The sequence below is a fragment of the Pteropus vampyrus genome, unplaced genomic scaffold (genome assembly GCF_000151845.1).
Source record: "Pteropus vampyrus isolate Shadow unplaced genomic scaffold, Pvam_2.0 Scaffold144, whole genome shotgun sequence".
Lineage (NCBI taxonomy): Eukaryota > Metazoa > Chordata > Mammalia > Chiroptera > Pteropodidae > Pteropus > Pteropus vampyrus.
Genome location: NW_011888925.1, coordinates 786,393 through 812,476, shown reverse-complemented (window position 1 = coordinate 812,476; position 26,084 = coordinate 786,393). Strand labels below are relative to the sequence as shown.

General features: G+C 52.3%; 3 protein-coding genes across 3 annotated transcripts in view; 2 read left to right on the top strand and 1 right to left on the bottom strand.

Annotated features, from left to right (window-relative positions):
* Positions 1–25: 25 nt before the first annotated feature.
* On the top strand, positions 26–2,671 carry FTH1 (ferritin heavy chain 1). The gene is made up of 4 exons (XM_011368622.2): positions 26–354; positions 1,677–1,823; positions 2,136–2,261; positions 2,347–2,671. The coding sequence occupies exons 1-4, from the start codon at positions 241–243 to the stop codon at positions 2,506–2,508; spliced, it is 549 nt and encodes a 182-aa protein (XP_011366924.1). The 5' UTR covers positions 26–240; the 3' UTR covers positions 2,509–2,671.
* A 431-nt stretch (positions 2,672–3,102) lies between these two features.
* On the bottom strand, positions 3,103–13,177 carry BEST1 (bestrophin 1). Its single transcript, XM_011368957.2, has 11 exons — positions 13,129–13,177; positions 11,961–12,147; positions 10,624–10,718; positions 9,910–10,143; positions 9,189–9,343; positions 8,728–8,805; positions 8,368–8,520; positions 6,919–6,999; positions 6,456–6,607; positions 4,178–4,777; positions 3,103–3,173 (listed from the first exon to the last, which is right to left on the bottom strand). Exons 2-11 carry the CDS (start codon positions 12,110–12,112, stop codon positions 3,155–3,157), a joined length of 1,719 nt encoding a protein of 572 aa, XP_011367259.1. The 5' UTR covers positions 12,113–12,147; positions 13,129–13,177; the 3' UTR covers positions 3,103–3,154.
* Positions 13,178–24,467: 11,290 nt separating this feature from the next.
* Positions 24,468–26,084, top strand: part of RAB3IL1 (RAB3A interacting protein like 1) — a 20,196-nt gene continuing 18,579 nt past the window's right edge. Inside the window, exon 1 of the mRNA XM_011368619.2 lies at positions 24,468–24,592. Within this exon, the coding sequence (XP_011366921.2) occupies positions 24,504–24,592 (89 nt within the window). The 5' untranslated portion in view covers positions 24,468–24,503. The remainder of the gene's footprint in view (positions 24,593–26,084) is intronic.

The window sequence follows — 26,084 nt, the reverse complement described above, 5'->3', positions numbered from 1 at the left end:
GGACGCCCGCTCCCCTTATAAAAAGCCGGCGGCCGCTGCCTGCGCCAGTCCTCGCCGAGAGTTGCCGCGGTTTCCTGCTTCAACAGTGCTTGGACGGAACCCGGCGCTCGTTCCCCCGACCCGGCTGGCCGCTGAGATCCAGCCCTCCGCCACCTCCTCACAGCACCCCCGGCTCGCCCCAAGGCCCTCGCCACCGCTCCAGCGCCGCGCAGCCGCCGCCGCCTCTCCTTACCGCTCGCCATGACTGCAGCGTCGTCGTCGCAGGTGCGCCAGAACTACCACCAGGACTCGGAGGCCGCCATCAACCGCCAGATCAACCTGGAGCTCTACGCCTCCTACGTGTACCTGTCCATGGTGAGGGCGGGCGCGGCCGCGGGGGGGCGGGGGACGGGCACCGGTGGGGTTGGCCACCCAGGGGCGGGGCGGGGTGGGGCTACCGCGCGGCTCTCCCCGCCCTCTCCCACCCCCGTGCGCCCTTTGGGAAAATGGAGCCCGCTCGAGGTCTCCCAGGACCTGGCTTGCGCAGAGATTCTGGGCCGTTCGCCCTTTCCGCCTGTTCTCTGGGAGGAATCCCTCACAGGCGAGGGCCGCCTCTGCGCGTCCCTTTATATTTAAGGAGTGCCTGGTTTCCTGAAATCCCGAGGTTGCAACGCTTACAGCCTATACAGCCCTGCAGTGGGGAAAGTAGATTTTTTGCATTTCCATCCTTTTCTATGCATCCGATCACGTGTCCGTTAGGCGCTCCATTTTCTTGGATAACGAGCCTGGGTATGGCAGAGCCTGCTGGGTAATGGTGTCGAATAGCAACCTTGGGGGCTGGTGCTAAGTGGTTTATCTTCGTGAGCCCACCACTCCCGAGCAACTGTCTCCACCCCTCTGCTCTGCTTATCTCAATTCCCACTTGAATTGAAGCATATCTCTAGAAATCTCCCCTTCTATGAACAAGAAAGTTGTTTTAGTCATCTGTCCTAGTGCCTGCGTATTTAATTCTTTTTCTGTCTTAAGAGTTGTAGCCCTCTAATAATCGAATCCCTAGTTCTTGGACAAAACCCACGGACAGTACTGGGCAAGGACTATTTCCCTGCAGTAATCGGTGGCATCAGTTTTCTGAAATCCTGGTTTTAGTTAGTGTGGTGGGAGTTTGTTACAATTGTCTTCTGATTGTGCAAATTATTTAAGAATTGGCATGTTCCAGATGGATTTGAAAACAGGCTTGGATTTCTATGACTGCCATTCTGTTTCAGGAACTCCTGAATACAGGGATACAGCGGTGTCTAAATCAAATTTTTGCTTTCTAGTGATCATATATTTACCGGCATGAGCATTGCTCATAATTGTCACCTTGCCTAGTGGGTTAATTTTAGAAGTTCTTCAGCCTGCCCTAAGCTGGCAAGCTCATGTTTTAACATGGGTTCATCAGTAATAATCAGGGTAAATACTCCAGCACCTTCTCTAGTGAAATTTGACACTGGCTGTAAAAACTCTGCAGTAATACAGGTCCTTAAAGACATTCCATGCTGGAGGCAATTTCTGCGATATTCTAAAGGCCCCTTGTAGTAAACTTTCAATTTCAAGGACCAGGTTTCAGTTTGTATTTTAGAGTAGAAATTAATTATTGTTTAATTCAGGAACACAGCCTGCTCCTAACATGACATGTTTGCATTTCTACTTTTCAGTCTTACTACTTTGACCGTGATGATGTGGCTTTGAAGAACTTTGCCAAATATTTTCTTCACCAATCTCATGAGGAGAGAGAACATGCTGAGAAACTGATGAAGCTGCAGAACCAGCGAGGTGGCCGAATCTTCCTTCAGGATATCAAGGTGAACAAAAGATCTCATGCTTACATAATCTATCTAGCAGTCCTCAATGACAGAAATCACAGGCTAGCGGTTGATCTTTTAAAATGCAGACATATTAGTTTTTTTGTCTTGTGCTTTTTTTAGACATACCATCTAAGCTACAATAAGCAAACAGTAACGGGTGAGGATGTTAAATTGGAAACTGTTGTCAAGGGAAACTTAGATGTATGTCCCTTTGCCGAAGCACGTTGGTTACATGTTAGGTACCTGCTGAATTGTCATGGTTTAATTGGTAGAGACTGTAGATGCATTGACCTAACTTTTATCATTCAGAAACCAGACCGTGACGACTGGGAGAATGGGCTGAATGCAATGGAGTGTGCATTACACCTGGAAAAAAATGTGAATCAGTCACTACTGGAATTGCACAAACTGGCCACTGACAAAAATGACCCCCATGTGAGTATTGGCAACCTGGGAGTAAACGGAGTCTTGGGGGCTGGGAAAGCGTACTGATGACTTTCTTCCCCATTCTGTTTTCCAGTTGTGTGACTTCATCGAGACTCATTACCTGGATGAGCAAGTGAAATCCATCAAAGAATTGGGTGACCATGTTACCAATTTGCGCAAGATGGGGGCTCCCGAATCTGGCATGGCAGAGTATCTCTTTGACAAGCACACCCTGGGAGACAGTGATGAGAGCTAAGTCTTTGGCTGACTTCCTGTAGCCACAGGGGTGACATCTCTAGTCACCAAAGCAGTACATGCATGTTGAGGTTACCTTTACTTTTTCTATAAGTTGTACCAAGTCATCTTCTTAAGTTCTTTCATTTGTACCATTCTTTCAAATAAAGTAATTTGGTACCCAGCTATTGTCTTTGAGTTCTTGGGATGAGGTAGAAATATATCGAGGCCATCTTCGCTGAATCTGGAAGTGCCACAAGCTCAGTCACACTAATCAAAATGAAACGCCTAGGAGGATTTGTATATATGAAAATCCTTAGTTTATTAATCCTTAGTTATATGAAACTTCTCTAAGTTTAGGAAAGATACTACGGCTTGGATGCATGAAATTCAGACAGGACTTAAGGACTCCTGTCTTCAAATTGGGTGTTTTGAATTACATGTTTCCGGTGGTTCATTCTGGCTTTCATAACTTTTATGCACAAAAGGCATGTAAAGGCTTAAGTAGTCCTGAAACTACTGATTTTTCTTATCCATTGAGCTAACCACTTAATTCAGGCTGTCATAGGAACATTCTTCCGTGAAGACAACTATATGGCTATGACTGGATCAGTGTCCCGTTGGTGTACACGCTGGTAGGACCAGGCTGGTGAAGCATTCCCTTTGGGCTAGGAATGTGCTTCATCCCTATTGAGAATTTGAGAGAAATGTACAATGTGAGTGAGGGAGACATCTTCATTTCAATACTACGTTAGCTGCAGCGGGAGTGCAAAGGTTGAGACATCTCAATATTAAAAACCTGATTACTGTCAGGAGACAGCAGTCATGAATATCCTTTGCTAAACAAGCCACAGTGGTCTGTAAAAGTTTGTCCAGCTCAAGAAGCAAGACAGATTGTAGCCATTTCAAGTTTTCAGTCACAAAGCTGTGTTTTCTGACCACAGCAGTAACTGATCACTTAGAAATACGAAGTTAAACTCCCATATCGTGATTTGGGTTGAGGTAGAGTGGATCTGTAATTGGGTGAATGTGCAGGAAATACAGAAGAAAAGGAAACATCTGGTGGTGGCTGACAGCTTTAGGAGGACCCCAAGGAAGCAGGAAGAGCACATTTAAGTTCAGAAGTGAGGTCTCAGGAACAGTGATGCTCCAAAGGATCTGCGCACCCTCACCTTAGCCACCTGCCAGTGCCCAGAGGTGTGGCCCCCTTTTTGGGTTTGGAACAGTGCTCATATGCATCCTTGCAGCTAAGCCTAGGCAGTGAGTTGAATTCTTGGACTACAACCTAGAGCCCCCTTTCTGCTTCATGATCTTGTGTCTGCCGCCCCTGTTCAGTGAGCTGGACCCAGCAATAACATCTGCCTGTCTCAGCCTGTCCCGGTAGCCTCTCCTCCAGCGTCATTCCTGTCAGTGCAAGCTCATTTTCCTTCGCCTGGGTCCCAGGGACTTCCTGGTGACATCAAACTCAGGTGAAATGGACAAAAGTCCCCAATGCTTCCCTAGGGCCCCTGCTGACTTGCTGAGGTGGCTAGATGTGTGCCCCAAGCCAGTGCTGGGCATAGGGCCAGCCTGCTCTGGCAGTGATGGAACCCTAAGAAAAGTGTGGAAGATGGGTGGACTTGGAGCAAGGGAAGCTGGTGAGGGCCACCCATGAAGAGAGCAGTGACCCTGGTTTGGGGTAGAGGACAGACCTGTTTTCCAAGGCCCAATAGGGATCTTGCTCTTTGAGTATGTGTGTCTTCCTCGTTGATTGTGTATGTGGTTCTCCGAGACGACTTTCAGGGGCCTCTGACATATCCGTCAGGTTAAACTCGACAGTTTTCTTCTTCATGTGACACAATTCTAGGTTCTCTGTAGAGGCCCCGGCACACTCCGGGAGCAATTCAAAACTCATCTTGGTCCCAGGAGTCCCAGGCTGTAGACTTTGGTCTTTAACCAAAGACCTGGATGGGAAGACCATCGGGGTGGGGCTGAGGGGCGTCTGCGGGGCGCTGTGGTAGCCTGACCTCCCATACAGCGCAGTGGGCTTCAAGGTGTCCTCCCCGTTCATTCTCCAGGCCTTGCTGTCTTCCTGGTCCCTGGAGCTCTTTCTGGCTCCTGCAAGGTTCTCGGGCTGGCCCTCACGGAGGACTTCTTTCTTGGGCAATAGTAGTTTGGTCTTTGAGCCTATCCTGTGGGGGTGGTGGTCATGGGACTGCAGCCCCAGGAAGCAGCTGATGATGCCAGGATGAGCCCCCTCTTCCTCCCCCTCCTCCTGGTTGGGCTGGAACTCCATCTCTTCCTTATGCAGACTGGAAAGAAGCAGGAGACTGAGGTTGAGTGGGGGGAACAGAGGACTGACCCTGACATTTCTCCCAACCCCCGCCCCTCTGGCCCAAGGCCAAGGACACACAGTCTTTCTCACAATGCCTGGACTCACCTCTCTCCCATCCATCCTGTACGTCCCCGATTCATCCCTCCTGGCTCAGCTCACTGTGCCGTTCTGTGGCTCCCTCTGGCTCCCTCTTGGCCACATGAACATCCAAACTCTAGCCTGGCATTTAAGGGCTTCCTCTTCATTGTCCACATATCCCCCTTCCCACCCCTCACTCCAGGAAATCCGAATTACTGGTACTCAAGTAGGGATGATTAGATGAAGCCCAGCTTCATCTCGGCAAGCCAGCGATTTGGCCACCTGGGGAGCAGTATCCCCAAGGAAAGAGGTCGGGCTTCCTGGGAGCCCAAGGTCTTTACTGTGCAAGAGAAAGCCCACCTACCCTGGAGTACGGCCTGCCCTGGCCCATGTCCAAATTCTCCCCATGCTCCCAGGCCCAGCTTCAAGCCCAGCTGGCGGCTACCTCCCAGATGGCCAAAGGTGATCTCTCTTCTATGTTCTGTCCGTTTCCCAGGCAGCCAGACTCTGAGCTCCCTCACTCAATTACGTGTTCTTTGGAGGCAAGGTCTATGCATTGTTATTCCCCATCACTCTCTCTCCTCCTCAACCTTTAGCTGCTGGAGTACAGACTGAAGAACTCAAAGGCAACCTCCAGAAATGTCTGTGACCGAAGCAAACCTTCCTTTGATCACTTTTCCAAACCTTGCCCACACCACCGAGAGAACTCTAGCAAATTCCAATTACAGCTTAATAGGATATTCGGTTCTTCAAAGAGCAAGAAGAGAACAGAGCTTAATATTGTGTAAGAAAACCCTGATGGTATGGACCCTGACATGCACCAAACAAAATCCTCTCCACTCTCATCCCAGGGGGAGAGAGCTCTCGTGGGGGGCGGTGGGGCGGGGGCGGAGCTTCACCCCACTGTGGTCCAGCAGCAGCTCAAAAGAGATTCTGACCAAGTCAGGGAAATTTGGGCTGCTGTGGGTGATCCAAACCTTTACTCTGCAGTACAGAGTCTACCCAGAAGTTACCTGTGATGACCCAGCCTCCTGCTGGGATATGCCTACTGCTCCTCTCCTTTCCAGGGACACCCCTCCCACCCACCCCCTCCACCCTACTCCCCATCCAAACATCCCAGCTTATCAGAAAACACAGTTCTGGACCAGAGTCAGGCTCTGCCATCTCAACTGCATCACTGATCACTGCCCTTGAGTGAGTCCCTTCTTTCTCTGGGGCTCAGCCTCCAACTCTGGACACGGAAGAGCTTAGACTGGAAGTAGCTGAGAGCCCTGAAGAGTGAAAAGAGTGGCAGTGACCCAGACATACTGACCCACATGTGCTGCTTGCTAGCTATGTGACCGTGGGCTGGGCAACATACTTAACCTCTCTGAACTTGGACTTAATCTGAAAACTGGAGATCACAAACCGAGGTTATTGGGAAGAAAAAAATAGTCAATATATATAAAGAGCTTAGGACAGTGCCCAACACTTAGTAAGCACCCAATATGCATTAACTAGGCTATTCTAAGTTCCTAGGCAGACCTTCGCACTTGGGGTTTTTCTACCCACTGAAGTGGTTCCCTGGCACTGCCCACCTGATATTGAAGGTGGAGCCAAAAAAAGAGGGACGACGAGACTGGGCGGAAGCGGCTGTGTAGGGGGGTTGTGGTTCTGGATCATTCCAATACATGTCCCGCTCCATCGGGGGCAGGTCCTGGTGCATCTCATCCACAGCTAACAGGGACACCTGGTCGCCAGGGACGGAAGGAGAAGTCCAACAGAAAGGTCAGCCCAACTAGGACCATGTACTTGCCAGATTACTTGGAGAGGTCTTGTCCATCTCTCTGGGCCTCAGTTTCCCTACTTGTGAAATAGAGAGACTGACACCTACCTGCAGCCTCAAAAGTTGAGGTGAGGATCTTGTGAGTGGATGGTTGGTAGGAGAAGGGGGTGAGGCAATTCACTGTCAGGCCTCTCTACGGCCTGTGGGGTCCCCCTCCCTAGGTCCAATTTGGGGGGGTCCATGGGACAGGCTCCTTCCCCGCCGCTACCCCATACCTGCAAGCTCCTGTCGACAATCCAGTTGGTTTCAAAGTCATCATCATCCTCCCCAAATGGGTTGATGAGCTGCTCTGCCACCTTGAGGGGAGGCGAGACTCTGGAAATGCTCAGGTAGAACTGTTTGCAGCCTTGCTTCCCACCCACAAGCCTCGGCCCCTGCCATTTCCACACCCCACCCCCTCCCAGGAGGCCCTTCCTGCCTGGGCCTTGTCTCCAAAGCCACCATGAAAGGGCTACAGCCACCCACACATGTGGGCGCCCACACGCCCACGCTGGGGAGCTTTTCTGACTCTGCCAAACCACTCTCTCCTCAAATACCCAGACCTGTCCTTGAGTGTGTCACTCAACCCAGTCACCACCTTATCTCCCCTCGCTGCATCTTACCTGGAGTTGCATAATTCTATTCATTCGTTCGGTTACTCATTCATGGTTTCAAACATTCCTTTATTCATTATTTTCGAACGCGACAGAGATATATGCTGAGGCTGTGCTGAATTAAAGGGCGGCCCAGGTGGGCAGACTCCTGGGCACTGATCTCTGAAATCTGACAAAGCCCTGCAGTGGTGGCGAGCCACGCTAAGGGTTCAGGGGACACCCTGCAAGCCACTGGGGCGCCACAGAATTTCAAGCAGCAAAATGGTGTGATCCAGTTTGTCCTGTAGGTAACCAGGGGAGCGGGCAGAGGGAATAGCTCCTTGTGTGTGTGTGTGAGTGTGTGTGTGTGTGTGTGTGTGTGTGTGTGTGTGTGTGTAAAACATGGACAGGAGGTGGAGAGACACCACCACCACTGCTACCAAGAAATAAAGGAAGAGAGGAAGAGCGAGTGGGAAATAAATAGAAATGAGTAGAAAGATATTCAGAACTCCTGCTAGGAAGAACGCTGGAGGTGATGGGAAGGAATACTTGGATGAGCCACTTGGGCTGGGGACAAGGACCCTCCCCCACCAATGGACATCTTCGGTAATGAGAGGTGGTGCTCCTCTGCCTTCTAAAGGGTAGGGGCTGAGGGTAGTTAACCTCAGGGCTTTTATTTTCCTAAACAGAGGGAAGAAATTTGGTACCAGAGCCCAATTGCTGGGGACGATGAGAAGCCTTACAGGCACAGCCTGCCGCTGACCGCCACTCATTCCACACATTCTCCTTATTCTGGACAAACATTTGCGGAATATTCTCTTGAGGAGGCATCAAACGATTTGACAACTGAGCTTCCCCTATGTCTCTCATGCCTGCTAAGTTCCAAGTCTTGGGCAAAGAAGCAGTGAGGTAAGAGAGGCCTCACGCAGGCCACACATCCCTTGCGGTCTCGATTTCTTTGTAAAGAGATGGAGAGATCAGGGGTCATGGCCAGGTTCCAGCGCCCCACTTCCCGCATTTGAGACTCTTCTGCTGGTTAGCCGTGACCCCTCCAGCCATGCCCACAGCCCAGCCTTGGCCCTGGAGGCTCACCTTCAGCCAGCCAGCATAGAAGAAGAACTGCAGGAATGTGAAGACGGGGACAACGAGGTCCATCTCGTGGCCAGGGTAGGCCTTGGCTGGGTTCAGAAACTGCCGCCCAATCAGGCAAGCCAGGAAAAAGCTGTATACTGCCACGGTCACCACCTGGGCGGAAAGGACGTGGAAGAAATGGGCTGGGTGGATCTGGGCCGCACCAGGCAGGAGCCCGGACTCTTCGCACTTGGCCCTAGAGAGAGCCTGCCAAGTCCAGGCCCGACTCCCAGGGAGAGCCTCTTTCCCCTCACAGGATGCTTCCTGCGTCCTCCTAGCCTCAGTTTTCCAAAAGGGCAGCTTCACTGGCCTAATCCTCACCTGCGTGTACACCAGCGGGACACTGATCCAGTCGTAGGCATACAGTTGTCCACACTGCGTACGCAAGGTATTCATCTCCTGAGGGGCAGGAGGGAAGGTTGAGGTTTTGACTGCCACCTGCTCTGCTAGGCTCTTCCCCAGGCACAGGATCTGGTGCTCATGACCCAACCCTGGCTGTGTGGTCATGGGCAGCTCACTTAACCTCTCTGTGCCTTAGCCTCCTCAGCTATAAAAAAAGGAACCAGGATCCCAAAAGGCTCACTTTAGAGAGGGGGTGGGATGGGACTTTCGGAGGCGCCACACTGGGCTGTGGAATCCTGCTGGAAAAGATCCTAAAATCCCAAGACAGGCTCTGGGAAGTCCCTCAGGGGGCTCAAGCCTTCTCTTTGTAGGAAACCTAGTTTCGCCCGGGGCTCGGCCCTCCCCGCTCTGCAGCAGCCCCATCTGAGTCGCGGGCTCACGGTCAGCAGGCTCTGGAGCAGAACAGGGTCTCGGATGCGACCTCCAATCCAGGCCTTCATTGACAGGTTGGCAAACCACACCCAGGGCATCCAGAATGTGTTGTGTGGCAAGCTCAATTTTTCTAAGTGCTTGTGCTCCGCGGGGGTCATGAAGCCTGCGGATGGGAGCGAAGCAGCAGTGGGTCGGGGAACCTGTAGAAGGGGTGGCTGGCAGGTGGCCCGGCCCAGAGGGCGCCCAGGGTTCAGGCCCAAATCCCTGCTGAGCTTGTGGGGACTTTGGAGCTCCTTTGTCATCCTTTTTCTTTCAACGAATAATTACTGAGTGCCTGCTATGTGCTGTTCTGGGCTGAGCACGTGAGAGGGGTCTGTCTTATTAACTAGGACCCGGGCAGGAAAGGCCTGAGACCGAGGTCACAGATGTTCAGGCTGGAAGCTGGAGAACAGGAAGGGGGATGGCAGAGGGAGGTAGATCCTCGTTCCGCACCACCTCCCAAGGCATCTCTCCTCTCCGGTCCCCGGTCTCCAACCTCCGCATCCCTTATCCCTACCTCGAATCCCCATCATCTCCTAGGGGAGCTTCCGGACCATGCCCCACTTTCAGGGACCTAACTCCACCCCGCCCGTTCGGCTTCTATCTCCAGCCCACTCTGCTCCCAGTCCCATCCAATCCTCAGCCCAGGGCCCCCTGGCTCCACCCATCCGCGGCTCCGGCCCCGCCCACCTGCTTTCACTAGGTGCTGCGAACTGGGAAAGCGCTTGTAGACCGCGGCGCTGACGCTGCGCAGGATGAGCACGCTGCCCAGGTTGGCGTAGCGGATGAGCGTGCGCCGCAGCATCCGGCCTTGCTCGTCCTTGCCCTCGACGGAGCTCGACACCAAGTTCATGAGGCGGTCGGGCCACGGCACGTTCTCGTACTGGCTCCACCAGCGGGTCACCACCAGCGTCACGTAGAAGCCTGGGCAGGAGGGGTGGAGGGCGAGGGGCGAGGGCCTAGGCTGCGGCCAGAGCCCAGCGAGAGCGACGCCTCCGTTTCTCCGTCTTTCTAATGGGAGCCGGCCTCGCCCCAACCTTCCTGGAAGGCACTCGGGAGGGGAAGACCCCCAGAGCCCCGCGTGGAGGCAGCCAGCCTCGGGTTATCTCTCCTGGGCCTCCCCACTGCCCATCCCAGAAATCCGCCAGACTCCCTACCTCCCTCCCTCCCGCGCAGAGGCTCCAGGGATGCCGGCGCTGCCCTCTGAAAGTCAGATCTTGAGTGCTCACAGCAAAATTCCTTCCTAATATTCCTTCCCCCCTGGCTGCGGTCTCCCCATTTCCCTGAACTACCAAGGGGCGATGACATGACACTGCCCTTCCCCCTCCAACTCCTCGTGGTCGCCTGTCTGAAGCAGGCCTGGAGCAGCCACCAGGACCTCGACACCCGGCAGAGGGAGCTCACCCAGCACGAAGGAGATGGGGATGAGTTGGATGTAGCTATCGCAGTAGAGAGTCAGCTTCTCAAACATCACCTGCTGTTCCTCCGTGAGGGCCATCCTGGGGAAGGGGGCGGGGGTGGAGATGTGTAAACACTGGGAGAGGATGACTGAGACCCGTCCCCGGTCCGGTCCGGCCAGGCCCCGGGTAGGAGTGTGGCTGCCTGTGTGCGGCCCCACAGCCTCCCGACCTTTTCGCTGGCCCGCTAGGGCCCCTCCTCGGGCCTGAGCCAGGGTCCAGTCCTCAGGTAGCCCCCAACCCCACCGGAGCTCCATGGCTGGGGTGGTGATGAGGAGGTTTATCGTGAGATATAGGAAGGAAGGTCTTGCTGAAGGAGTCAGTGTTGGGCACCACTGAACCTTTTAGAGAATCCAGAAGACTTTTTTTTTTTTTTTTTTTAAAGCAGGTTGAACCAAAGAGCGTTTGGTCTTTAAAAAATGTATGATAGGGAGGGTGAATAGGCCGAGTGCAGAGGGTTTTTAAGACAGTGCAGTAAGACTATTCTGGACAACAGTGTAATGATGATCCAAGTCATACATTTGTCCACACCCATAGAATGTACAACGCCAAGGGTGAACCCTAATGTAAACTGTAGAATGGACTCTGGGTAATAACAGTGTGTCCATGTGAGTTTATCTGTTATGACAAGCGTAGCACTGTGCTGCGAGATGTGGGTAGTGAGGAGGGTGTGTGTGTGTGTGTATGTGTGTGTAGGGGTAGATGGGAACTCTGTACCTTCCATTCAATTCTACTGTGAACTTAAAGCAACTCTAAACAATAAAATCTAACCTTTTAAAGTACGTTGGTGCCCTAGTAACAACCAAAGTAAACCAATGTGCCTTGCAATTAGTGTTATCACTATGATCTCAAGGATTTTATGTATTTGTTTTAATCCATGCAGTCACGAATGCTTTTTCCACTTAAAATGCCCTCGTATATTCTGTGATTATATCTGTCCTATGTATTTTTTTGTTTGAATAATCATTTTTATTGGGGGGAAAAAAGATATGGTCTGGGCCTGTGAGCCTGTGTGGGATTCAGGCAAACAGGCTGGCTGAATGGGACCAGGTAAGGCCTGGGTTCCAAGCCCCAGCCTGGGCTGGAGGAAGGGGTATCAGACACTGCCTCCCAATCTGCCTCCTTTTCTCTCCCTAGCCCCTAGTCCCCAAGGCTGGGCCACAAGCTCAGCTGAGCCTTGTAAGTCTCTAGTGCATGGGCCCCCTGGATGGCTGAGAGGCTCCCTAGAAGCTCCAAGCCCCCTCTGCACCCCTGCCAGGCCCCGTCCCGCCCCTCCACCTGTACCTATAAATGAAGCGGATGGTGTAGTAGCTGAGCAGGAAGATGAGGAACTCGCCGTAGAGCAGCTTGTAGATGCTGCCTCGCCAGCACAGCAGCAGGCGGGAGAAGGAGCCTAAGCGGGCATTAGCCACTTGGTTTGAGTAGGTCACAGTCATGGCCAGGAACTGGGCTGCGGCAAGTGGGCAGGGTCCTGGTGGACAGACAGAGAGGGAAACTAATGGAGGCCTGGGAGAGAGCAGGTACCTTGGTCAGAGCGTGTTTGAGGCTCATGTATGACCTCTGACCTCAACCAGAACCCATCCCTGCTCCGGGCCTCAGCTCTTCCGTCTACCGGGATGGGGACGAGGTGGCCTCTAAGACTCTCCCGGCTCTGACTGCCCGTGGGAGGGAGGAGGTGAGCCCAGAGGCTGCCCACAGCCTTGGCAGGGAAGACAGGTCCACGTCCCTAAATTGTATGACAAGGACAATGACAACAGCTCATACACTGAGCTCAGTCTTTTGTTCCGAATCCATCTTGTTTATATAAGCTCCCCAAGCTCCCTCAACCACCCAGAGCAAGAATTATTAAGGAACTCGGTCAGTCTTGCCCATCGCCCTGTCCTCAGTGCCCAGAACAGAGCCTGGCTGGTGGAGACGTTCAGATAATGTTTAGTGAATGATGGCCCCAGGACCTTTCCACCTGCTGGGGATGCTCTTCCTGCTCTAACTGTATGGCTCATTCCCACTTCAGGTCATCTCCTCAAAAGAATGTCCCCAGCCACCCTACCTGGAAATAGCATCCCCCTGCCACCCACAGAAATGTCCCCTCACCTTGCTCCATTTTTCTACATAGTACTAATCACGCTGAAATTATATTTTTGCAGGCTATCTGCTTGTTTACTGCCTATTCCTTCCTTAGAATGGAGGCTCCTGTTCTGTTCTCGAAGGAGGTGCTCGAACAGCAGCCACCCTTTCCCAATTGCTCCGATGCAGCCACACTGGCTGTCTCTCTGTCCTGGATGCACAGCAAGCTCATTCTCACCTCAGGGCCTTTGCACAGACACACAGGTGCCCACACACCTGCACACGCATTGCCTGTGTGTGTACATCACACACATGTATACAGGGTTAGTTATCCACCCCAAAGGCCCTCAAAGACCCAGCCCAGCTCGCCTGAGCAACCCCTACTCACAGGTGGGGCTTCAGGCTGGTCGGACGATCCCACAAAAGGTCTGGCCACTGGACTGGTGGGACTCCCTGGGGTCCTGTGGCCAATGCCCCTGTCCACACTTAGGGGCTGGCACTGCCCACGTGTGCTAAGCGGTCACTTGACTCCTTAAGCCAGCACCTCCACAAAGGAGCGCTTGTGTTGGCCCCTCCTCATAATCTGCCTGTAAGCTGTAGCTGGCACGGTCTGCGAGGACCCCTTAATTCCTTCCGGGGGTGGGGGGAAGATGCGGGAATGAGAACAGGGCTGAAATTTCGGGCAACCCGCCTCCACCATGGTCCCTGCCAATCCTGTCACGGTGTCTGGGCCTTAACATCCGGAGATTGAGGGCTCTGTTTCTAACCTCTGAGGTCTTACAGGGAGGGACACGGGGTCTCATCTCTTAGGAGCTCTACACGGAGCGGGGGCCCTCTGTCCAGGCGCTGTGAGCCACAGTCAGCAGTCTTGGCTCTGCCAGCTGTGTGTGGTGGCTCTGGGTGGGCCTCTGCTCTTCTCTAAGCCCCAGTGTCCGTATCTGTAAGAGTGACAGAATTCTGCATATACTGCTGAGGAGCTCGGATTGGCTGCTGGTGACATCATAGGTTATTCGGGCTGTGACTGGCTGGTGGGACCCAGTTAGTAGGTTGGTTCTGAGCCGGGGAAGGAGAAGGGGGCTGCTGTGTGTGGGCCGGGCCTGCTGCGGGATGACACAGCAGCTCTGGCGTTCATGCCAACGCATGCAAAATGGAGTATGTACCCAGGTCCCCAAGGACAGCTGGTTAATATCTCAGCGGCCAGCTCTGTACATTCTAATACATCAGTCCATACGCAAGGGCCCTCCTAAGTGATGTGTGTCTAGGACATGCTCCTCTTACGTGAAGGGAAAGCCCGAAGTGGTGGAGGCCCAGCTGGGAATGTTTGTTAACTGTGCAGCTTCTCGGGGTTTTTCTTCAGAGTCTGATTCTGCGCCCTAGGAGACGCTGCAGAGCATCTAATGAGCACTGCGGGCTTTCGGTGCCACTGGTCTTTGGACAGCACTTTCAGAAGCTCTGATTTACAATCTGACCTCGAGCCTTAAAGTAAATCCATGCCCCCTCCTTCTCCGCCTGTCTCTGCCTCTGTCTCTGTCTCTATCTCTGTCTCTCTGTCTGTCGCTGTCTCTCACTGTCTCTCTGTCTCTGTCTCTCTGTCTCTCTCTCTCTTTTACACCTGTGTTCACAATGCTAAGACTGAAGGTGACTTTGATGCACACCATTTTTGCCTCTATGATTCAATGTCTAGAAAAAAACATATGATTATTTCACGACCGTCAGTATTTTTCTAAGCCCAGCAAATGATGATGACGGAGTCTCTTCAGAGATCAGGGACAACCCTGGAGGAGTATTGGCTGCTTCGCTGCCTCCCGTGCTGCGGGAAACATCTTTCCCATTGCTGTCCTTAACCGAACTGTGGAAAAGGGCCCTCTTGAGCCTCAGTCTCCTCATCTGCGAAATGGGACAATAACACCTACCTCGGCAGCTGGGTGAGAATGTCGGATGGGAAGCGTTTTAGTCAACTCTCCAAAGCAGTGGTTCTCACGTCTGGCTGCCTGTTAACTTTTCCTGGGGACCGTCTGCAAACCCTGGTGCCTCTGCCCCTCCCCTCCAGAGTCAATTGGTCTGGTTGGGGTCCAGTCACTGGCATTTTTTCAAGTTCCTCAAGGGAGTCTAATAGACAGTCTGGGTTGAGAACCACAGCTGTAAGGGAAGATGTCCCTACCCTGTATTTCCTATTCCCCCAGCAACACATATCAACGCGCTCTCGAGAGAGAGAGAGCTTTCCATTTAACAGATGATTAACAAATATATATTTTAATTAAAATTGAAACATGTGCCTGGCACCACGCCTGGCACGTGGATGCTCACTCTGTGTTCGTCTAGGAATAAATGAAAACACCATCCTTTGCAGGGTCAGGTTCTTGCCACCCTGCGGTGGCCACTGGAGGGCGCTCTTGACTAGGCGGCTCTATCTGGCCCTGGAAGACTGGTCCTCTGGTCAGAGTCTATGTGGACCCTGGGCGGGGCACTGGTGGCTCTTTCATCTCCTTGACCCTGACCATGGCTATAGAGCCATGAGAGGGAGTTGGGAGACACTGGAGTCCTCCTCCCTCCCTTTCTCCTGAACTACAAGTTCTTTCAAGATATCCCCAAAGTCCCACCAGGACAAACTGACAGAGCCGTCCCAGTACCCCCTCCCTTCCCAGATGCCCCAGGACATCCCCAAAGACACCTCATGAGCTGCTCCTGACAACACCCCAGCACTAGGTCAGGCACACCCCCAGGCGTAAGCTGTGGTCTCTCCCATTGGGTCTCTGCCATGAAAATGTCCCCGGCAAGCCAGGCGCAGCTCGGACACACAGGTCACAACAAGCACTGACTGACCCATGCCGTGCTTGGACAAAGGGCCCCAAGATTGACCCCTGCTAAGATGGGGCCCCACCCAGTCAGAGTCGGCCTCTTCTGCTTTCCCTTCTGCAAAGCAGTCATTTAACAAACCATGTCTCATATCAGAACTGAGACTAGCCTGATTCCTGCCTCCAAGAATTTATAGTCCGTTTATCTGAAGAAATCTAGAACACTAATTCAAAAAGATATACGCACCCCATGTTCAGTGTTATTGCAGTATCGTTTACAGTAGCCCAGATATGGAAGCAACCTAAATGTCCATTGATAGACAAATGGATAAAGAAGATGTGGTATATATACACAATGGAATATTACTCAGCCATAAAAAAGAATGAAATCTTACCATTTGCAACAACGTGGATGGACCTAGAGGTTATTATGCTAAAGAAATAAGTCAGAGAAAGACAAACACCATATGATTTCACTTACATGTGGAATCTAAAATACTGAAATGAATAAACAATACAAACTAATAGATACAGAGAAAAAATTGATAGTCGCCAAATGGGAGGAGTTGGGGAAATGGGTGGAAAAAGTGAACAGGGTTAAGGAGTACAAATATCCAGTTATAAAAATCGTCAAAGGGATGTAAAGTACAGCATAGAGAATATGGTCAATAATATTGTAATAACTATGTATGGTGTCGAACTAGACTTATCAGGGTGATCACTTTGTAAGTTATATAAATGTCTAATCACCATGTTATATACCTGAAACTAATATAATATCATATTATATGCCGATTGCAATTGAAAAATAAATGTGAAAAAGAATTTATACGCAAGTAAAAACCAAGGAGACAACTAACTCTAACAGAACAGCAAGGCTGAATATCTGTGCCAAGTATACAGAGTTCAAGGAAACTTTTACAGAGAAGGGAGCATTTGAACTGGGTCTTGAAGCACGAGTTGGAATTCATCTCAACCGAGAAGGATGGAAGGGCATTACATATTAGGGGAACGGCCCAGGAAAAGTCACAGGGCATTACTGAGGAACGAGTCAATATGTCATTATTATCCACCTTTTACAGAGGAGGATGCTGAAGCTCAAGGCCTGCCTTGTCCAAGGTCACACAGTTCGGTTGGTTCTGGAATATGGGTCTTCCATTTTGAATCCTCTGCCCTTTCTACTACCCATCATCACCTTGCCAGTGGAGGTCAATTTCCAAGAGGTGGAGCCTTACCTGTTAGGATAGTGGTCTCTGTTGAGGTTGAAGGGACGTCCCAGGGATGGGGGATGCACGGAAGAGACTTTGCTTGTGCTCTTGAGCTCCCCAGCAGAGAGCCATCTCCGGGCGCAGACAGGGCAGAACTGGGCAGGTGAGTGGAGGTTCCAGAGGTTCTTACGGCCTTCTCATCCAGGATCACCATGGCAACAGGAACATCACAGAGGGCCTGCCACTGTGCCCTTCCAGGCCCTGCCTCAGCTGGGCAGGAAGAAGGAGACCCAGCTTGGCTGAGGGCAGTCGGCAGGTGCCCCAGAGTGGGCCAGCCACGCCTGGATGCTGCCTCCAGGCTCTACGTAGGGCACCTGCCAGCCCACACCCCTCTCTTGGGGACAGACACAGAACAAACAGGGCTTAAGAAGCCAAGGAAGAAAAGGAGGGCCTTGCAACAGCTGGACAGGGGAAGAGAGAGACACTGCCAGCCTGGGGCCTGGAAGCGAGACCGACGACACCTCTACCCTGGGGCCAGGCAGCCTTGATCCCTGAGGGGCTGGATAGACTCAACATTCCAAGAGATGAACACATAAGCTCTGGCTCCTGCAGAAAGACATAGGGACCAGGAGAGGCAGGGAGAGGCTGGGACACGCCTGGGTCCAGCTTCACCAAGCCCAGTCCTGCCAATGACAACAGAATAGCATGGAATAGGCCAGAGCTGGCCCTACCGGAGACACAAGGCGAGAGGATTCACCGCAGCCTTGGGGAGAACACTGATCTCTGAGCTGCCCTGTCCCCATGGATGCTGCCCCACTGAGGCCAGCCAGGTGAGGCAGAGACCCCATCCTCGCCACTCTACACCCACCTACCAGCTCAGAACTGGGGCTAACGGGCAGGTGAGGGGGTGGAGGAGCAGGCTTCTCCTGGAGAACTTCTCCCGGAGAGCTGCACTGGGTATGAGAGGACCTGGATGCTGTCCCATGTTTACTACGAGTCAGTGGCCTCAGGTTTCCTCATCTGTCGAAGGAGCACGTTAACAGTTGCCCACACCGTGAGAGAATGGGAATGGGTTCATATCCAGCTGCTCATTTTGCCGACGAAGAAACCGAGGCGTAGAGAAGGAAGTCGCCTTGCCTCAAGTCACTGAGTTAGAGACGGAGCTGGGAACTGTAAGGAGGTCACTGTCTAGGTCAGAGCAGGGCGATTCTTTACCGTTCGGGGGTGTTCCTGTGGTTTTAGCTCCACGAGCTGTGTTTAGCACTCTGGTGGGCCTCGTGGGAGGGAAAAGGGAGAAGAAACAATGGTTTCTCCACCGTCTTGAGCATTTGCTGGGTGCCAGGCAGTGCACTGAGCGCTTTTTAGAAATCATCGCGTCTCATCATCAGAACAAACCCCTGGGGTATAGGAAGTGTCATCCACCTGTTACAGGAGGATGTCAAGGCTCAGAGAAGAAGGCAGGTAACTTGCCCACGCCTCTACTTGACCCCAAGTCTACCTGGACCAAAGCCCTTACAGTAATGACTGTGTGAACTGCCTCCTGGCCCTTAGTTGCTGACCGCAGGGTTGGGGAGAGGACGCCTGGCAGGGATGCTCTGGAGGAGACTCTTGTACTGGGTGCGGGGTTGGACCAGGCAGCCTCCTCTCAGAGTCTGTGTGTCAGTTTCCAGGGAGCCTTCCTCAGGAGGTGACCAGGTGGTTGGAACTGACCCAAAGTCAGTAAGGGAGGATAGCAGGCAGGATAAGGAGTAAATCATTGTTGGGGACATCTGTTAAGTCAACAGGACCACCCAGCCAGTTGCCTTTTGTTGTCCCGAGGTACCTCAGGCACAGCTTGCCTGGGGAATCACAGCTCCGCCCCCTTCCCCACCCCAGGCCAGGACTCCAGAGTTAACAAATCAAAATAGAGGACAGTAAGTTTAATATGAATTTCAGATAAACAATAATTTTTTAGTGTAAGCATGGCCTACACTAAATAGGCTCCTGGATTGGGGGTGGTGGTGGTGGTGGGGTCCAGAAACAACAGTCTCTTCTGTACTGACACCTCGACTTTGGCGAATTGCTCCATCCGTCCAGCCCCTCCTGCTGCCGACTTCTAGAACCTTTCCATATCCTTATGCTGAGGTGTGTCTGGTGCATGTTTTCCTTAAAACCCTTTGAACCATTTTTAAATGTATGGTTTAGTGGCATTAAGCACATTTACATTGTCGTTCAATCATAACCATCATCTATCTCCAGAACCTTGTTCATCTTCCCGAACTGAAACCCTGTCTCTGCTAAACAAATATTGCCTCTCCTCCATGCTTCATTTTCTATTCTTTGATTTTATAGACCTTCTAAGTCTATGCTCTGTATTCCTTTTTTAACTTCTTTTTCATATTTTCCATTTCCGTGTGTGCCTCTCTCTGCTGCTTTCTAAGGAATTTGTTCGATATGTCTTCCAAGACTCTAATTCTCTCTTTAGCCATGTCTTGTCTATTTAACACATATTTCGTTTGGTCATTTAAAAATCTGCTTGATTCTCCTTGATAATCTCTTGTTTATTCATCTTAAGTGCATACATAACTTTTCCATATTATATAAAGAATCCAAGTAGCTGGAGTCCTATAGCATGCAAATCTGACATGTTTCTACTGATTCTTACTCAGAGTGGCTAACCTCCTTCTATGCTGGTGATCTCTGATTGTGAGCTCAATGCTCCATCTTAAGCAATGCGAATCTTTCATACCTAAAGTTAGACACTTTCCACCGAAGAGTACTCACATCCGCTTCTGCCAGGAGCCAAAGGGTGCCACCCACAGGGAACATTTTGCCCTCCTCGAGAGTCCTGACTCAGTGTAGTTGCTCAGGATTCAGCTCTCCCTCCTCCTGGGCAATTTCTGAGCTTCATTCTCACTTTGCTTTGTGAATTAGGAAGTGGTTTTTGGAGTTCTTGGTAGGCAACAGGACCTTGAGAAATCATGGCCTCTCTTTCTGGAATATTCTTTTTCTGTAGTAGGAAGGTTCTTCACTGCTGCAGAAGCAGAAATTCTCCGATCCAGTCCACACACATCCATACGAGCCACTTATATGTCATTTTTTGATGTGTAAATCCGATCACATTACACTGCTGCTTGAACCCATCTGTCCTCACGTGTAAAGCTTGAACGTCTTACCTAGCACACAAGGCCCTACATGCTCTTGCCCCTGATGCCCTTGCCAGATTCATCCCTTTCAATAGGCCCCCTTCCCACTCCCAAATTCTTTCCTCGGGAACATTTCCTGGACCCCAAGTCTAGGTGAGAAGTTGCTCAATGTATTTCCCATTCTTTTACCTGTCACGCAGTGTTGTAATTAGAAGTCTGAATGCCTCCGACACATCCCTCCCCCCAACTGAATTCTTCATGAGTGACGAACCTTTGTCTTGTCCACTAATATCTCATCAGCACCTGACTCAGGTGTTCTTAAAATATTTGTTGAATGAATGAATGAATGAACACATTTACTGGGTTCTCAGTGTTTTTCTTATTGGTTTTTGTGAATTCTTCCTGTATTAAAGATGTTAACACTTTGCCATTTGCTGGGAATATTTCCCCCAGGCTGTTTATTTGTCTTTTAATGTTGGTGATTTTTTCGGTGTAAACGGATCTATCGATTTTTCTTTTGAGGTCTCTTCAAATGCGTCTAAGTTTAGAAAGTCTTTCTCTCTCTGGATATTTGATAAACGTTCGCTTCTCCTTTCTCTGCACACTGATGTCAGTTTCGTCTTCCCAAAGCAGGGCTCCGATCATATTGGTCTCCTGTTTAGCAGCCTCCTTGGAGTCTTTAGAGTAAAGTCCAAACTCTTTCACTTGGCCTCCCGGGCTTTTCATGATTCATCTTGAGCCTGCCCATCTCGTCTTCTCTTTATCGTCCCCCAAATCAGCTTGAGTTCTAGCCAAAGTGAAGCGCTGCCCTGCTCTGTTTCAGCTCTAAGCCTTTGTTCCTCATGGTCCCTCTGCATAGAACACCCATCCTCCATGTCTATATATTTAAATCCTGCTATTCCTTCAAGCCCTCCTCTGTCAAAAAGGTCTCATCGTACCCTTCTCCTGCGAAGGTGAATGGTGGAGAGATAAGAACATGAGCTTTTGGAGAAAACAGAAGGCAATCAAGGACCACATTGGTGGTTGCGAGGGTGAACAAAGTCTGATGCCCAATATAAATAGCCTGGCATGTTCCCCGCTCCATATTCTGCCATTTTTGAAGAGAGGCACCAGGTGTGCATGTCTGTGTGTGTTTGGGGTTGGGGGAGAGTGTCTTACCCTCTCCCTCTAGTCACATCTGCCCCTGAAGATTTAACTGGTTCTCGAATTCCATTAGGTGGGCAAACAGGTTCCACCTCGAGGAATCCAGCCCAGGCCCTCAGGCACCTCGGTAGGGCTCCCACACCCATTAGGGTCCAAAGGAATCTCCTCTCTCCTTTCCTCATGTGAGCGTCAGTGGTTTTGTCACTGGGAAATGTTTAAGTCTCCAAAGGGGTACCCCAGCCCTCACCATCAGCACCCACAATATGATGCGTCGAGTAGAGCAAAGATAATCCTCCCATTTTTAAGGTGGATAAGCTGAGGTGCAAACTGTCTTCCATACAGTTGGATCTAGGACTTCAACGTCTCAGTCTCATTCAAGGGGCTCTGGGAAGCCTGGGCAGCTGTGGCGGGGAATCTGGGGGAGCCCTGGCCCCAGAGTAGCAGACGGCACAGGAATCTTGGCCCTCAGGGTCTCCGCCCCTTGTTAATGCTGGTGGGGGGTCTCAGTTTCTGGGTATTTTCTTTGCAGACCTGGAGTACCATACTTGAGTAGGTTATCCAACATGTGTCATCGTTTGGGGAAGAGCAAGGCTGATGGCGATTCACTGGCTGGGGTGTGTGCGTCTCTGGGGCTGAGGATGAGGGTGAGGGTGTGGACAGCCTGGGTGGTGAGAAGAACAAGCTCAGGATCAGGAACCCTGGATTCCGGCCCAGCTGTATATCCTCCTGGGGTGAAGGCCTGCCCCCTCTGAACCCCAAATATCCTCTCTGTAAAATGGAAATGGTAGTAGATGGGACAATCTCTGTCATGAGAGTTTAACATTCTCAAAATACTGTCCTGGGGCCTCCTCTCCTGGAGCCCAGCAGACTGTCCCCGGGGCCTGACTTCACCAGGTCGGCCCCACCAAATATCCTGACACCATTCGGCAGTCTCCACCCTTGTCCTGTCCTTCCTCTGGGGGCCTGGGTCTGACTCCAGCTCGCCACCCCCCTGGGACTGGGCGAGCAGTGTCTGGGTCCGTCCTCGGAGGGGTGCCTCCAGGCCGGTGCTCGACTTCTTGGGCCTCTTTCCCCCTTCCTGGATCCAGCATCCTCGCCTCTCTTCCTCTCGAAATCTGAGCTCGGGGATCCAAGGAGGACTCCGGCTGCAAAACAGTCCGTCCAGTTGTGCAAACACCCCGCACAGCTGGTGGAGGGAGGGGCAGCAAGACTGAGACTTCTGGGAGCTCTTGGGCTGTTGTTTTCTTGGAAATGGCAGAGTCTTCACTGTGGGTGGGGGTGGGGGAGCCCTGGCTGCCCTAAGGGGCGCACAGAGCCCAGGGGATCAAGGAAAAGCCCCCAACATTCACACTCCCGAGGGCTCAGCCCCTGGTGAAGAAGGTCCAGGTCTGCCGGGCCAGGTGTGCCTGCCTGCCGGGGAGGTGGCTGAACAGCAGGCTGCAGGCGGCTTTGTGAGTCTCCCCCTCGTGACTGGGCTCAGAGGCGGGGGAAGGGCAGGAGGGAATGACGCCGAGATAGCATCCCTGGAGGTGACTTCAGGCAGCAGCTTTTACTGGCAGGCAGTCCCAGACCTGGCTGCCTTTAGTCTCCGACTCACCAGTGACCAGAGAGAGACAAGTCTTCAAGCCTTGGTTTCTTCGCCTGTTGTAGGAGGGGGTCGGGCCTCTCTGGCTCTGATTTTTCTAAGGAGTCACGGCCAAGGACAAGACCCTCACAGCTTCCCATGCAGGCCTAGCTGAGCCTTAAAGTCCAGAAAGTAGCAAAATTTTCTATAAGTTCCCAGAGCAACTCCAACTCAGTTTCCCCCGAGGGGATAGCTGGGGCTTGGCGGGGAAAGACTATCTATCATCTGTCATATACTTTGTGGCCAGCCAGGCTGAGCCCCTTCCCCTCCTGCTATGTTGGGGTGAGGAGGAGACCCTCCTCCCCACTTTTCACACATCCTGTTTTCCATTAATTATTTCCAGGTGGGCCCAGAGGTTGCTCTGCAGAGGAAGGTGGGGGCACGGAAGAATTTAGCAGGGGGATCAGTGAGGAGCAAAAACAGGAAGGGGGTGGGAGCAGGCCATGGAAAATTCACTGCCAGGAAAGGGAGGCCAGCATCTGGTTTGCATTAGGCTGGGAGAGCTTCGCAGCCCAGAGCCTGAGTGGGAGATATTGTTATCCGCAGGCGGGGTGGGGCTGCTCTGCAGGAGCAAGCAGCTTCGAGCAGCTTCTCGGCAGCGAGGGAGAAGGGAAGAGGAAACGCTCGCTCTTCCCCGCTCCATGCTTCTCGAATTTTACCTTCTTAGATGTTCACAACGTCTTTGGGAGAGCTGTTCCCATTTTAGACATGAGGAAATTGAGTCCCAGAGAGGTTTAGTGACTTGCCCAAGGTCACACAGCCAAGGAATGACAGAACTAGGATTAGAATTCAGACCAGAGGAGACAGGGTGGGACATTTAAACCCTCTCAGGTGGATCGAGGCCATCCATGTGCCAGGCAAGGGGGCACTGAGGATTTGGTGACAAGCGTGAGCCAGCCTCTGCCCATGGGTCACTCAGTTCTTGTGGGGGTGTCCAACAGTACCATGGGGCACTTTCCAGGACGTGAGGCAGACCACGTGTCTGAGGGCTAGAACCCAATGCCTGCAGAGGAAGAAAGCAATTCACAGAGCAAGGCTTCCTGGAGGAGGGAGGTATGAGCAAAAGAGAAATTTATCAGCGAGGGCGGGATGGGTGGAGGCTGCAAGAAGAGGGGTTGACGTGAGGGAAGGGGAGTAGTAGGGCATATCTGGGCAATCGCAGCTGTCCAGAGGGGGCCTTAGAGGGTGAGATTCCATTTTATAGTCGGGGAAGCTGAGGCATAGAGAGACTAGTGCGTTTAGGGGTTCACAGGCTGGAAGTGGGGTTGAATCCAGCCTGTCAAGACTCCAGGCCTGTGTTCTTAACCTCTTTACTGAGTTGCCCCTTTTTCTTGGTGGTTAAAGGTTTGTAGGAGATATTGAGTCCAGGGACCAGGGTCGGGGAGGCAGGGGACCTTGCTCAAGGCCATACAGCTAGCTAGCTAGTGATAGAACCTAGGCTGGACAGGTTCTTTCCAACTCGCCAACCTGGGCAAGGAGGGGTCAGACAGCCCCTCTGTGGGTCGAGTTGAAGCTTGGGGCCTTGGGTATGTAGAGAAAGGCTCCTACCTCCCTTCGAGATCTCATCTTCCCTGGCCCAGAGCTCAGGAAGGAGGGCCCCAGAGTCTTCTGCTGCTCACCGAGCCATGGGAGTTAATAATTATGGGGTTTAAGGAGATAGAGGCCTGTCTGGGAGGCTCCTCCCTCACGGGCAGCTGCTTCTCAGAGATAGCAAAGGTTAGTGTGAGCCTAGGGGTGGGGAGAAGTCTCCTGCCACCTGCCTGCCTGGCAGTCTCCAGAGGGACCCTTGGTCTGGCCCTCCAGGCATGGACCCCCCTGAGGAGCGCACCAAGTGCCCTGCCTGCGGGAAGTGCCCCGTGTACCTGGCAATGAGCTCAGGGACCGTTCGCTATGACCCCTCAGGTCTGGGCCCTGCACTTGAGGGACACTTGGAAGAGGAGCCCTGGGACATAGACGGGTGAGCTAGTGACCTGGGACATGGAGGGGAGGGGGGGCATCTTGACGCTCTACAAGGAAGTTACGGGGAGGGGTGAGAAGCCAGGTTCTGGACTGGGGACTGGCCTGGAACTGTGAGGAATTTCATGAGCCTACTAAAAGTCAATGCCGGGGGTGGCCTGGTTGTCTTGTCCCACTTGGTGGTTATTACAGACATAGAGTCAGAGGCTCAGAGAGGGCAAGACATTCATCCTGGGTCACACAGTGAACTGAGGACAGAATCAGGGCCTGGATCATCCAAGCTGGCAGTTCTGCTCCTCATCTGCCTCCACCCAAGCATCTGTGGCCAAAGCTGGGGATGGGGATGGTCGTGGGAGTGGGGGGTGGGGGAGGATTGGAGAGGGCAGTAGCTTAGGGGCAGAAGGCACACCTTTTATTTCTCTCTCTCCACCTGCCTGCCAGGCACCTAGTAGGCCCTTTGTTGCCTGACTGCATGCAGCTTTAGCTTCCAGTAAGCCTGTTTCCTGAACTGTCTTTTCAGAAAACGTTTAAGGGGTCTCAGCCCTACCACCCCGGCTGTGTGACATCAGGCGGGTTGTTTTGCTTCTCTGAGCCCATCCTTTTCAGGTAGGAGCAGAACTTACTGCACTGTAGGGGAAGCTAGTGAGGCCTGAGAGTCCAAGGTACCTGGATGCATAGATGACAGAATATTTTTGGCTAGTAATTGGGGTATCAATGTCAGAGTGACGACACCACGCTTATCCTTTGAGGCCTCGCTCAAGGGCCTCCACAGCCCACCAGCCCTCCCACGCTGAGGACTTGTCCTCTGGAGCCACAGCCCTGGGCTGGAGCACCCTCCACACCTCCCTCATCTCCCACCAGCCTTAGATGCCAGAGTTGGATCATATCTTATCTCTTGCCAGCTCGTGAAGTTCTGGAGGGTGAGGGCCTTGTCCTGAGCGCCTTCTGTGTCATCTTCTCCCCCTTCCCCTAAATAATGAACAGACCGAGGGGCAGGAAGACAGCAGTTGCTCAAGACTTATCTGGTGAAGGACTCAAGTCAGCAAACAAAATGACGTCGGCTTTCGGCCAGACCCTGGGCCGGGCTGGGGTGGGTGGAGAAACACAGAGCCAAGAAGGAGCTGGTGCCCGCCCTTGGGGAACCACAGTTGTGGGAACGATGGCTCTGCAGAGTCAAGGGCATGGGAGGCCTGGGCAGAGTGATTCTGAAAAGTCGGGAGGGTTGCTGTGGAGGGATGCCCAGGTGGTTCGCTGTGTAAGGTGCTGACCCGGGGAACGAGCGAGCATGAAATCCAGCCTGCCCTCCACTCACCAAGTCCTGTACTTTGGCATGGGCTGTGCCCACCTAGGAAAGGAGTACTGTTTTCTATTTTGAACAAGGATACCATTCACTTAGCAGGGTATGTGTGCCCTGGGCGAGTGGTGGCCCTGGAAGTGGAGGTCCTTGAGATTATGTCCCCTGTCCCTCGTCTCCCACCATTCCGGAGCCCCAG

Excerpts from the sequence above, each read along its gene's own strand:
- BEST1 (XM_011368957.2), bottom strand. The coding sequence starts at position 12,112 with ATGACTGTGACCTACTCAAACCAAGTGGCTAATGCCCGCTTAGGCTCC. Across the intron at positions 8,521-8,727 it reads TCCCGCTGGTGTACACGCAG|GTGGTGACCGTGGCAGTATA; the intron begins GTGAGGATTAGG and ends CTTTCCGCCCAG. Across the intron at positions 4,778-6,455 it reads GGCTCCACCTTCAATATCAG|TCTGCATAAGGAAGAGATGG; the intron begins GTGGGCAGTGCC and ends GCTTCTTTCCAG.
- FTH1 (XM_011368622.2), top strand. The coding sequence starts at position 241 with ATGACTGCAGCGTCGTCGTCGCAGGTGCGCCAGAACTACCACCAGGAC. Across the intron at positions 1,824-2,135 it reads TCTTCCTTCAGGATATCAAG|AAACCAGACCGTGACGACTG; the intron begins GTGAACAAAAGA and ends TTTATCATTCAG. Across the intron at positions 2,262-2,346 it reads CTGACAAAAATGACCCCCAT|TTGTGTGACTTCATCGAGAC; the intron begins GTGAGTATTGGC and ends TCTGTTTTCCAG.